The sequence below is a fragment of the Solanum tuberosum genome, unplaced genomic scaffold (assembly GCF_000226075.1).
Source record: "Solanum tuberosum cultivar DM 1-3 516 R44 unplaced genomic scaffold, SolTub_3.0 scf00010, whole genome shotgun sequence".
Classification (NCBI taxonomy): Eukaryota; Viridiplantae; Streptophyta; class Magnoliopsida; order Solanales; family Solanaceae; genus Solanum; species Solanum tuberosum.
The window spans coordinates 3,676,975-3,688,753 of record NW_006238936.1 but is presented as its reverse complement, the minus strand read 5'-3'; the positions used below and the strand labels follow the sequence as shown (position 1 = coordinate 3,688,753).

General features: G+C 32.8%; 2 protein-coding genes across 5 annotated transcripts; one reads left to right on the top strand and one right to left on the bottom strand.

Annotated features, from left to right (window-relative positions):
- Positions 1–536: 536 nt before the first annotated feature.
- Positions 537–6,859, top strand: LOC102588736 (ORM1-like protein 3). Its single transcript, XM_006339670.2, has 3 exons — positions 537–900; positions 4,874–5,022; positions 6,426–6,859. The coding sequence occupies exons 1-3, from the start codon at positions 718–720 to the stop codon at positions 6,562–6,564; spliced, it is 471 nt and encodes a 156-aa protein (XP_006339732.1). The 5' UTR covers positions 537–717; the 3' UTR covers positions 6,565–6,859.
- Positions 6,860–8,572: 1,713 nt separating this feature from the next.
- On the bottom strand, positions 8,573–10,856 carry LOC102588406 (dof zinc finger protein DOF2.5-like). 4 transcript variants are annotated; one of them, XM_015312402.1, is made up of 4 exons: positions 10,676–10,856; positions 9,991–10,044; positions 9,585–9,879; positions 8,573–9,232 (listed from the first exon to the last, which is right to left on the bottom strand). In XM_015312402.1, the coding sequence occupies exons 1-4, from the start codon at positions 10,703–10,705 to the stop codon at positions 8,871–8,873; spliced, it is 741 nt and encodes a 246-aa protein (XP_015167888.1). In that variant the 5' UTR covers positions 10,706–10,856; the 3' UTR covers positions 8,573–8,870. The 4 variants fall into 4 exon arrangements, with proteins under 4 accessions (XP_015167888.1, XP_015167890.1, XP_006339731.1 ...); XM_015312404.1 differs by lacking the exon at positions 10,676–10,856 and adding an exon at positions 10,193–10,438; XM_006339669.2 differs by having other exon boundaries at positions 9,585–10,044; positions 10,676–10,855.
- Positions 10,857–11,779: the final 923 nt, after the last annotated feature.

The following is an 11,779-nucleotide window of genomic DNA, read 5'->3' as shown; positions in this document are numbered from 1 at the left end:
GTATATATGTATAGCTTTTTGTATATATGTATAGCGAAATAGACATAACTTTCAATTGTATATGTATAGCGAATTATACATATATATGTTTGCTATGGAGCGCAATTATGCAAACTCTGTTATAGCATACAAATATGATTTTTTTGTTTGCTATATGTGAAAGTTGCTCTTCTTTTTTTCATTTCTTTAAAACATAAAAAAACAATCATTTTGGTTAGAGAAATCGTATGAGACTTTATTACTTTCCTCATTCACTTTTATTTTTCCCATTTCATTTTTCAAAGTTTAATAATCTAAATTTTAAAATATATATATTTTTATCATACTAATACAAGAAGGATTGCAACATAGAGTATTTTTCTTATAATTATTAAATATCTAAATTTTAAATATTAAATTAATATAATTTAATTTAAAAGTTAATCAAAATTAGCTATCATAAAGATAAAGATAACAAATAAAAATGTGTGGTATTTACGAAGAAAGAAGGAAAAAAAAGGAACATTGATAAATTACGCTAACTAGAAAGATATTCTTAGTGCAGAGTGGATAATTATGAACTGGGCTATTACTTCCAAAATATTAGTCCTTCTTCCTATAGGAGCAGAGCAGAGCAGAAAACAAGAAGAAAAACTGAGCAAATTTTGGCAGGAATCCCAATTACAATTGATAGATTTTGATTGAATCAGTGTTTGATTGAGCTAAAGAAAAATTATTATGCCTAATTTGTATGTAAAGGCAGTGCCTCCGGCGGATCTGAACCGGAACACAGACTGGTTCATGTACCCTGGAGTATGGACCACCTATATACTCATCCTCTTCTTCTCATGGCTTGTTCTCACCGCTTTTGGCTGCTCTCCTGGCATGGCTTGGACCGTCGTCAATCTCTCGCACTTTATTGTATGTTCTCTTATAACCTAGCTCTCCGCGATTTATATGCCTATAAAAGTTTGGGGTTTCTCTATAGAGTTTTTGGTTTGATCCTCTAGGTTGAAAGATTTGATTTTTCTTTCAGAATTTTGATTGTTTTCCTGATTTCGAGTGGCTTAAGATTAACCCCCCATTTTGGTTTCGATCTATAGGCTTCTCTGTTTTTCGTTTATGTTTTTTTTTCCCCCTTTTGTTGTAGGAGTAAGAGTTTGTGAGTCATTTTATGTTAAAGATTTGATCTTTTGGTCCAGGATTTTGATTTCGTTGGCGAAATTTAATGGTGTAAAATTCACCCATATTATGAAATTGTACTCTCTATTTTTTTTCTCCGGAGTTTGGGTGTCCTGAGATTTTGAATTGCTTTTTTGTGAAATTGAATGGGTGAAGATTGGCCCAATTTGTTTCTGATTCAAGGCTTTACCTAGAGTTCAAGGATTTCTAGTTCCTAGTGAATGATATTTACTTCACTTTTAAGGATTCTATCTAGAAGATAAGTTTAATCCAAGGAAGCAAACTAAGCATAATATAGTTTGATTTTTGAATATACATGGTGTACTCAAAGATGAGTTGTTAATTATCCGATTAAGATATTCCTCCTTCTTTGCTGAAGAGAATGAGTGGACGTAAAATTGCTTAGTTCAACGTTTTCACAGTCGGTAGATTTGGGGTTTACAGTTTTTGCTTTCATTGTCTGTTGATCATTTGCATGCTTTTGAACTAAACCCTTCTTGTTTCTAGTTTGTACTGCTGGTATCCAGTTGAATGGGAAAAGCATTCAGTCAATGTTTTGGAGTGTCCAAAGTCTAGGTTTTGCATTATCATAAGTTCTAAGACATTGAAAGAAAATTTCTTACACCTATCCTTGTCAAAGTCATAACAGTAAATTACGATTAAGTATCCTTTACTGCTAATTATTGAGAGAGATCTCTTGTTAAAGCAACATACGAAACCATTACGGATTGGTCAAACTTTATGCATTTATGTTTTGTTCATAGGGATAACATCTAGTGTTAAGATGTAGACCTACTGATGGTATGATGGATGACCCATCTCGCTACATTTTCATCTTATAGTCTTGCTACTTCAAAGATACACACATTAAAAAAAACTCAAGTAGTTAATATAATCTGCAAGAGTTATATAGAAAAGCCAAGTAGTTCATATAATAAGTGAGGCTCTTGTGTGTCTAAGTTTTCCTGCCAGTTTGTGCCCTGAAAATGTCCTAGCTCGTTAACTGTAGCTATTTTTTACCTGTTGTTGTCTGTCTGTTTTAATTTGCTATTTGACAAAGTAAGCTGCTGATGCACATCTAGCTACTCCAATGTGGGCATTTCCATGGCTTTTCTAGATATAATCAGGTTTAGATGATAGCAGGAAAGCTTTATGCTTAAGCTTCAGTCTTTACAAGGTTGTTTGACCTTGGAATATTTTTTATTTTTTTTGAGAATGGTAAAGTTGAATTTTTTATTTTTTTTGAGAATGGTAAAGTTGAATTCATCAGCAATGAGGGTATGCTGGCAACCAAACAAAAAATTCCAAGGCAAAGTAGTCATGATTACAAAGAGCCTAGGAAATCTACTAACTGATCTACTTCATATATACCCTCTTCTTTACACCAAAAATATAGAGTATTAATTTAGTTTTCTTTTACTTTCTGCATTGGGTTAGTAATATTCTTAAAACACCTATTGTTTGTTTCCTTCCAAATTGACCACCATATGCAAGATGGAACTGGATTCCACAATTTTTTCTGTGTTTTACTCCCCCCTCTTCTCATCCAACAGCTTGGTAGGTCTGCAGTATGCTCAGGAACCACCCAAGGATCTTGGATAAGGCTTTGAAACATATACCATATCTGGGCAGTCACTCTACAGTGAAGGAACAAATGGTTGTTTGTTTCATCCTTTTCATGGCAGAATAAGCACCTAGAAACAATCTGAAATCCTCTTTTTTTCAGTCTCTCCTGAGTCAGGCATGCTCTTCTGCACACCGACGAAACACTTTATCTTGGTTGGGGTGCTGGACTTACAGATTTGTTTCCAAGGTCCAAAATCCCCCCCCCCCCCCCCCCCCCCCCGGATGTGTTGCCAGGTCTCTTTTGTACATTCTTCCAACAGAAAATTCCGCATCCCTATCATGTTTCCATCTGTTTGACCTGGAATATTTTTGTTTTGACTACTTAGAAGTTATAACAAAGCAATGTGCTTCATTTTAGTGACCTTTTAGTTTTCTATAACTAGGAACCAGGTTTAGGTTTGTCTTGAAAATAACTAGGTCCTAGGATATTTAGCACTTCTTGCACTTGTGCCACCTCCACTTTGTCGCAATACCCTCTTTCTTTTGGGAGTCAAAACTATTTATGTTAGTAGTGAAACAAATACCCACAGAGATCTTATAGTTAATTTTAAAAAACCCAATAACACATGAAAATTGAAACCAGGTTCTCTTGTCCGTTGTCACTTAAATGGATTTCTTAAGATGTACAAAAGTTACTGCAACGCATTTGCACAACCCATAAGTATAATAAGGTTACTTTCGGGTTGCTTTTGGTTAGAGGAGGTAAACAATTGGCAATCAACTAACTGGACTACTTCTCTTCTCATCTTATGTCTTGCTTTCTCCAACTTCCTAAGTACCTCATTACCTTCACTTTTGCTTTTATTCCAACTCAGCTTCAGTTTACGTCAAATATCATCCATACTGGTCGTCCCCTGAAAAATGAACAAGCATATGCGCACATTCACCATATATATGTTGTATTGTTGTTGAAGCTAATTTGGAGATGAGATAGATCTAAAATCATATGGAAGGAAGCTCCCTCGAAAGACCTAGATTTTCTTGGAATAAATGAGGACTTAACTAAAGATAGGGTACAAAATGGATCCATATAGGTTATCTACAAGTTGAGAATAGGTTTTAATCTTGTTAGTACTATGGTTTTGATCCTATTGCTTTTCTAGGAGTATTTTGACCTTATCAGAGATTTATATGTCAATAAAAATATATAATACTTTCAGTCATCAAATTTTTTTTTAAAGAACTTTTATTATTATTATTACTATTGTTGTTGTTGTTATTATTATAATTACTTTATTATGTATATTTAACTATTCTTTCACTGTTATTTTTTATTTGCTATGATGTTGACATGAATTGAGCTTACATGGTTAGTGAGGATGCATATAGTTGACCCCAACTTGTTTGGAATCGAGATGTAGTAGTTTCTGATGAAACCAATTTAGATCAAATTAATATCATAACCTTTTTGGAATCACCAAGTATATTCCTTCTAATGACATTGAAGGTTTTGTACCTAACTCTTAGGCGTCGTAAAGATTCCAGGTTTAAGCAATCGAGGGATTGGATTAATAATCATGAAAACTTGAATTTTCAGATTTGAAGTCTCAGGCTTTTATTTTTTGAGCTATGAAACTGGACAGAATTAGTCCTTTTTTCTGACTTAGCTGTAAAATTTTCGGGAAATATACTTGAGCTCATATTAAAAGAAGGCATAGCAACTGAGTAAGATCTATTTGATTTATTACCAATTAATCACAAACACTTTCAGCACGTAGTTTTTTGAACTATTATATAATGAATTCAATTTACTAAAAACACAGGAAGCGAAAAATGTATTATTCTTGAATTTTTTCAACCTAAAGAAACTGGGTAATGCTCTACGGAGGTATGAAATGAGTGACCTATTAAGGAAACAGCGAATGAACGACTAAACTTTTACACAGAATTGGGTAAAGTATGGTTTTTAACTTCATCTTTCCAAATATTTTCCTTTAATTTAGTCTTTGATTTGCTGCATCTTCATTTTTGTTTTGGCTACTATTGATATGGGGTTGATCAATTTATTTTGATACATTCACGTGATTCCACAAAAAAGAAAGAAAATGATATCTTCAAATGTGATTGAACATGCTTCAACATGCAGGTCACATATCACTTCTTCCATTGGAAGAAAGGAACTCCATTTGCAGATGATCAGGGGATGTACAATCAATTGACTTGGTGGGAGCAAATAGACAATGGGAAGCAGCTCACTCGTAACAGAAAATTCTTAACTGTTGTGCCTGTTGTGCTGTAAGTTCCATCTTTCTTTTCTGTTGACTTTCACAATTTGGTTTGGAAAATGTTGAGATCATCATGACATCCTAAAAGGGGGAAATAAGACGTGCTAAGATAATGCTTGTTCTTTCCTTTTTTTCGTTTTTGGTGCAACAAGAGAGTGTTGGATGGTTAATTTTATGTTAAATTTTAATCTATAAAGTTAATTAGTCTTCGGAGCTAATTGAATAAATTGTCCCCAATTTATGCCTCAAAAAGGAACTTAAACCAAAATGTTTTTTCTTGTGCAAATTTCATGCTATGGTGTGCATCTGCATTCTTTTTAATAATGAAACCTACCAGCTGTTATTATTATCAACTCAAAATGTTTTTTCTTGCGCAAACTTCATGCTATGGCATGCCTCTGCTTTCTTTTATTAATGAAACCTACCAATTGTTATTATTATCAACTTAAATAAAGGACAACAACAACATACCTAGAGAAATCCCACAAAGTGGGGTTTGGGGAGAGTAGAGTGTACGCAGACCTTACCACTACCTCGTGGAGGTAGAAAGACTGGTTCAAGTGTATCAAACCCAGGAATAAGAAGAAGAAAACAATGGAGAGAGCATAATAAGAGAGAAACTAGTAACAACAACAAAATAATATGATAATCGAAATGCAATAAACAATATATGGCAAGAAGCCAAGAACTATAAAGGCACGACTAGTCCTATGAAAGGCACTATACCTCCACACGGCAAGACAACATTATATCCCTACTAGCCTTCTACCCTAATACGAATAAAGGACAAATAATGTGAATTTAGAATCCAAAAGAGAAAAAATACATGTGCATTATGATTGGGTTAGACGAATAACCAGTTGTTATGAGCAGCTGTCTTCTGACTATAGTGAGAAAAAGTATAGAGGTGCGTGACACACTCTCGAGGATTGAGAAGTTTGACAAAGTAGAAAGTTAAATGAAAGGCTAGAGTCAATGGTGAGCCTATACTCCCATTGAAAAATAGAGATCTGTTTGTGGACAAACACCAAGATTATGTATTAAAATTGTCACATTCTTAGATTTGAGGGGCAATTTGAAAGACAACTCCAAGGGAGCTAAAAACCAAGAATGTGTGTCTTGTAGCATGCAAAAGTACATGTGGAATGTAGATTGAACAAACACAATTTTTGTGTAAACAAAATTAAATATTGAAGTTGCTTCTTAAAACACCAACAGTCCACGCAATTTTTGGTACTTTTAATGCATTGCGAACTCTCAGTGAGTATTTATGAGGGGATAGGCAATATCAGGGTTGCTTTATGCTATCCTTATAGTTATTTTTCGTCTTTCCCCTTTTCTTTTCTACTGTATTGATGACATTTTACTTCTGAGATTTCTTAGCAAACTCTTTTCTACTTGTTTAACTGACAGGTACTTGATAGCCTCACATACAACTGATTACCAACAACCAATGCTCTTCTTCAATACCATTGCTGTGACTGTGATGGTTGTTGCCAAATTCCCCAATATGCACAAGGTCCGAATCTTCGGAATTAATGGGGATCCGTAAATGGTTCTTGTTTTTTTTATTTCCAGTTTGTGTTTCTCAAAATCTAAGCTTTGTCATTCTCCTGCTGTTCTGCGTAAAGCTCGTCTCTGTATAGAAGGCAGGACAGGAAAGCGTACTTGCTGCGTTAGTGCTTATGTCTTTTACAAGTGCTTCTCTAGATAGTGAAGCAATAAAAATGTAACAAGTTTTCTGTACAGTGTAATTTTCCTTGTAAACTTTATATGAGTACTATAATTAGTTCAATCTCTGTGAACTATATATACTACCATTTCAAGATCTTTTTTGAGCTTATGCTGGCAAATGGACGGTCTTTGGTACACTATCAACTTAAGTTTTCATTTTGTTTGTCTTACTTATTCTTTTTAGTTCGTTTCAAAAAGAATGTGATAACTCTTTAATTCTAACTTTCAACGTGACATTTAGGATCACAAGATTAAAAGGCATTTGACATATCTTTAGTTTAAACTAGAAGATTTTTTTTTTATTATCTTTTTTTCCCTTAAATTTAGTGTTAAGTTATTCTACGAATAAATTGAAACGGAGGTAGCAAAAGTCAAGCTATAAGTAACTTTTTTTTTTGTAAGCGTGAAATAATAACTCAGAAAAGAAGAAGACACGTAGTAGTTAAAACGGTCGATCCTACAGTAGTCGGGTATGTTAGGAACTGAAAGAAATTGGTAGTAATTAATTAATTTAAAGAAAAGGATTAGGTATTGGTTGTGGCAGGTAGGTTCCTTTTCGTTTGAAAATTACAATTTGCTTAGTGGCGTTGTTAAATATCAGTATTATTATTACTATTATTTAAATGTTAGACCAAAGAACTTCAATTGATTCCAATAATAGCTGATCATCTACTAATTCTATAATTTCAAATAACTATTGGTAATTAAGATGGTTGCCTTTCACATATTTTTTGCAAGCTATGCTCACTACTAGGAGACTTAGTAAGCTCCAAATTCAGCCCTCTCCCTTTTTTCTGGAAAGGTTCTTTCTCAAAAGGGCTTTTCTTCGATTTTTCAATAAAAACAAATTTTGACTCTCTAAAAAAAGTGTATCCTAATACTGCGACACCACCCTATATGCACCAAATGACCTAAAGTTCCGTCAAATTAAGGTACATAACTTTGAAACACTATCATGTGTCTAAATATTAAATTAGTTTAAAAGTACAGTTAACTATTTATAGTGGAGTCCGGAGCCAAAAGGGCAAAAAAAATTATCAAAAATTTCAAAAGGGCACATCAAATTTTTTTTTAACCAAAAGGGCAAAATCGCTCCGGACGGAGCGATTTCCTTCTGACAAAATTGACGCCGTTACTCCGTTAATTTTTTTTTTTAACATCGCTGCCCCTGCAGCGTTTTCTCAAAAAATAAAACTTTTTAAAATTGAAGCAGCGATTTTCTTTAAAAAAGTAAAAAAATATATATTAAAATTCGCTTGCAAGACAGCGATTTCATTAAAAAAAATTGCATTTCAAATATATGCTGCCTTGAAGAAAGCAGTGATTTAAAAAAAAAAATCAGTAAATTTTCTTTTTAAGTAAATCACTGCCTGGCAAGCGATTTGTTAATAATTTTTTTTTTTTAACTTTTTAAAGAAAATCGCTTATAGCAGCTATTTCAATTTAAATTATTATTTTTTGATTAAAAAGCTGCTGCAGCAGCGATTTTAACTGTTTTTTTTAGAAAAACGCTGCAGGGGCAGCGTTGTTTAAAAAAAAAATTAAAAAAATTGATGAAATCGATTTTAAGAAAAAAGAAATTTTTTTTGAACGAAATTGCTTCTGGGGCAGCGATTTTTATGTTTTTTAACGGGTAATGGCGTTAATCCGTGCCCTTTTTGTTAAAAAAAAATTGATGTTCCCTTTTGAATTATTTTTTTGTCCTTTTGGCTCCGGACACATTTTTATAGTGAGTACATATATAGAGAGACTGAAAAAAAGAAGAAGGTGTTTATCGACAAATTAGTTCATTAAACAGAACAAAATGTAGCTAATAATTAGGCGGTAATTATAATGATCATATATATAGTACATACATGCTAAGTACAGAAACCCTAGAAGCTTACTTTAATCAAGCTAGCTTCCCTAATCTCAAAATAATCCTAGTACAAATTAACAACAATGTAACCAGAAATCAACTATATCTTCTACTATATGTTAGTACGTACTTAGTTCTAATTAAACAACAAATTATTAGTAACCAAAGCACGTATAACAACAACATACTCAACTCAGTGTAATCCCACATGTAGAGTCTGGATTAACCAAAGCACATGAAAAAAAAACGAGATTTGTGCACATTATTTACCAGGATCCTCCAGTACCACTTAACATCCCATTCCAATATAATCCAGCAGTTGAATTATTATTCTCATGTCCCTTAGTCTGATGATCAACTTGATTTGTACTTGAAAGTTGCTTTAATCCTCCTAGAGGGAACATTATTCTTGCACCTGATCCATTTTCTAGACCCCCTGGCCCACCACTTGAATAATTATTACTTAAAGAAGCTGCATGATCAGGCTTTAATTCTTGAAATGGAAAACCTGAATTATTGTATAAAGCATTCAAATCTGGTGTTGATGCTGAGGAGATGAATGAAGTAAACCCTCTTGAGGCTATTCCAGTCCTAAGCAGCTCCAGAGCTGAAATTTGACTACTGCTACCTGACATAATTAAGTAAACTTTTTACTCATTTAAAATATGATATCAGAGCAGACACTTGAGTTCATTTAGTTCGTAACCATGACATTATTGAAGAGAATTTTACGTAATACTTCACATAGGTAAAATACATAATTAAGTAAATAAAAGTGTGTTTTCTTTGATAATTTAATCTTTTAAATGAGATGATCGTCACAATAACTCAACATGGTATCAGAGAACTACATGTATAATTAAGTAAATAAAAGATTAATTAAGGCTTGCAGGTGAAGAACCGCGACTAATTGAAAATATAATGAAGTAAATAAAAACATGTTCTCTATCAGTTTAATCTTTTTGATAATAAGTACGTACCTAGATGATTGTTGCTTCCATCCATCTTTGGCAATTCAAGAAACTGAGGAATGACACCATGGAACGACGTGTGATGATCTTGTGGCACAGTTCGAAATCCGAGGGTAAGATCTTGGTTACTTCCAATTACAATATTATTAGGGCTTTGATGATGAGCTGGAACATGACTAGTGGGATTAGGGTTCAGATCAGGGAGCTTTTGGGAAGAAGAGGATAATCTTTTGTTTTTTCTAGAACCACCACCAACAGGAACATTCCTTAGAGTTCCACCTTCAGTCCAATACCTTCTACAAGTCTTGCAGAAATATCTTGGTTGAGTTAGGCTATAGTTGTTGTAGTAACAAAACTTTGTATTTAATGAATTACACCTAGGACAATTTATTGCCCCATCCTTCACTGGCCTCACCTTCTTATTCATTATTTCTGCAGTACCCATCGATGATTTCACTACTCCAATTTCCTAAAAAATTATTAACAAAACACACACAAACAAAAAGTATCAAGAAAATGCAACATGATAAAGTGTGGATATAACTTCTACCAACAACAATAACATATCCAGTGTACTCCCACGAAGTGAATCTAAGGAAAGCAGAGTTTACGCACACCTTATCTCTACCTCATATATGAATTAGAGAGGTTGTTTTCGATATACCTTCGGCTCAAGGCGAAACAATTTAGAAAAAAAGATGTAATGAAAGTATAAAGAGACAATAGAAAATAAAAAAGCCAACAAATATTAGCAGAATAATACTACAAATTAAACAACAGATAGTAAACTAAATCGAAGATCAAAAACTACAAAAGTAGTACTACGCCTACAAAAGTGGATAACTTGTAACTTTGAAAATTAAATTGAAAAGCAAACAAACAATAATAACGAAGAAGTAAAACACTTTATTTCCATATGCTTTAATAAAACATATCATGTGGGAAGTGGAAGAAAGAAAAAAGTGCACTGAACTTTGATGTGTAAAGAGAGATCAAGAAACACTTTAATTTGAAAAGAAAAAAAGACACAAATTTCTTAGGCAAATACTAATTAAGTACTACGTGCTAATAAATGAATTTGTATAGTATATATTACCCACCTCATGCGTCGACCATTGAGTAGTCTCCATAATTCTGAGAAGGAAAAAAAAACTAAAAAGGTTGAGAGATTTGTCTGGAGGTGTATCGACCTTGGTGCAAGAAAGAAAAACTAGAATGTTTTTTTTGAGTTGTTTGTGTGTTGGCTTTAATGGGGTTAGCTTTACTTTCCAGATCAAATGATGATAAAGAAAAAGAAGATATTATTATTATTATGTGTTTGTTTTGACTACTACAGCTAACTTTAGAAATGAAGTAGTAACAATCAACTTTTGTCCGGATTTCAAACAGGAGATATATATATAGATATATATATAAATATATATATATAGACTATAGAGAATTCAATCTATTATATTTTGAGTGGAATTGTGAATGGATATGTTCTGTAGTGGGGTTAAGTTTCTTCTTTTCTTGACCCTTTAATAGTATAGAGGGACTATATATATCATTATTAATCCTATGCTTCGATTAAGTATAACATTTTATTTTATCTTCTCCCCATACATTTTAGACTAGATCGAGTGGATTAATTTGCTGTCTCACACTGCATTTATATATATAATAAATCATCCCAATGTGAAAAGACCTAAAGTTAATTTTCGGAACTATAAAGTATCTTAGATTTTTTAGGAAATTTTTTAGACTGATTTACTATAGCATCTTAGATATTTATCTTAAAGATAGATCTAAAAGTTTTAGATTTTTTGTTACGATAGCTAGAAGACAAAAGTTATCCAATTTTTTCTTGTAGATATATCCAAAATATAATTACTTATGTTGGTAACCTAAAAAAATAAGACAGACAAACATGTTAAATTATATATTAATTAAAATAGGGAAAATTGTATATAATAGCAAACTATTAATTCAAATTAAATGCTATAAATATAGTTTGATTTAATTGTACCTCATAGCAAACTGTTGCTATTTCACCTCTCTCCTGGTGAATCTCGCTCGCCACTCTCGTTCTCTCCCTCGCCTCTCTCGTTTTTTATACAAACGAAAGTGTATAAAGTGTGTTTGTGTTTGTATAAAGCGAGAGAAAATTGTATATATACATATATTTTCGCTCCCTTCTCTCCCTTCTCCCAGATCTCGCTCGC

Excerpts from the sequence above, each read along its gene's own strand:
- LOC102588736 (XM_006339670.2), top strand. The coding sequence starts at position 718 with ATGCCTAATTTGTATGTAAAGGCAGTGCCTCCGGCGGATCTGAACCGG. Across the intron at positions 901-4,873 it reads TCAATCTCTCGCACTTTATT|GTCACATATCACTTCTTCCA; the intron begins GTATGTTCTCTT and ends TTCAACATGCAG. Across the intron at positions 5,023-6,425 it reads ACTGTTGTGCCTGTTGTGCT|GTACTTGATAGCCTCACATA; the intron begins GTAAGTTCCATC and ends TTTAACTGACAG.
- LOC102588406 (XM_006339669.2), bottom strand. The coding sequence starts at position 10,705 with ATGGAGACTACTCAATGGTCGACGCATGAG. Across the intron at positions 10,045-10,675 it reads CTCAATGGTCGACGCATGAG|GAAATTGGAGTAGTGAAATC; the intron begins GTGGGTAATATA and ends ATAATTTTTTAG. Across the intron at positions 9,233-9,584 it reads TGGAAGCAACAATCATCTAG|GTAGCAGTAGTCAAATTTCA; the intron begins GTACGTACTTAT and ends TAATTATGTCAG.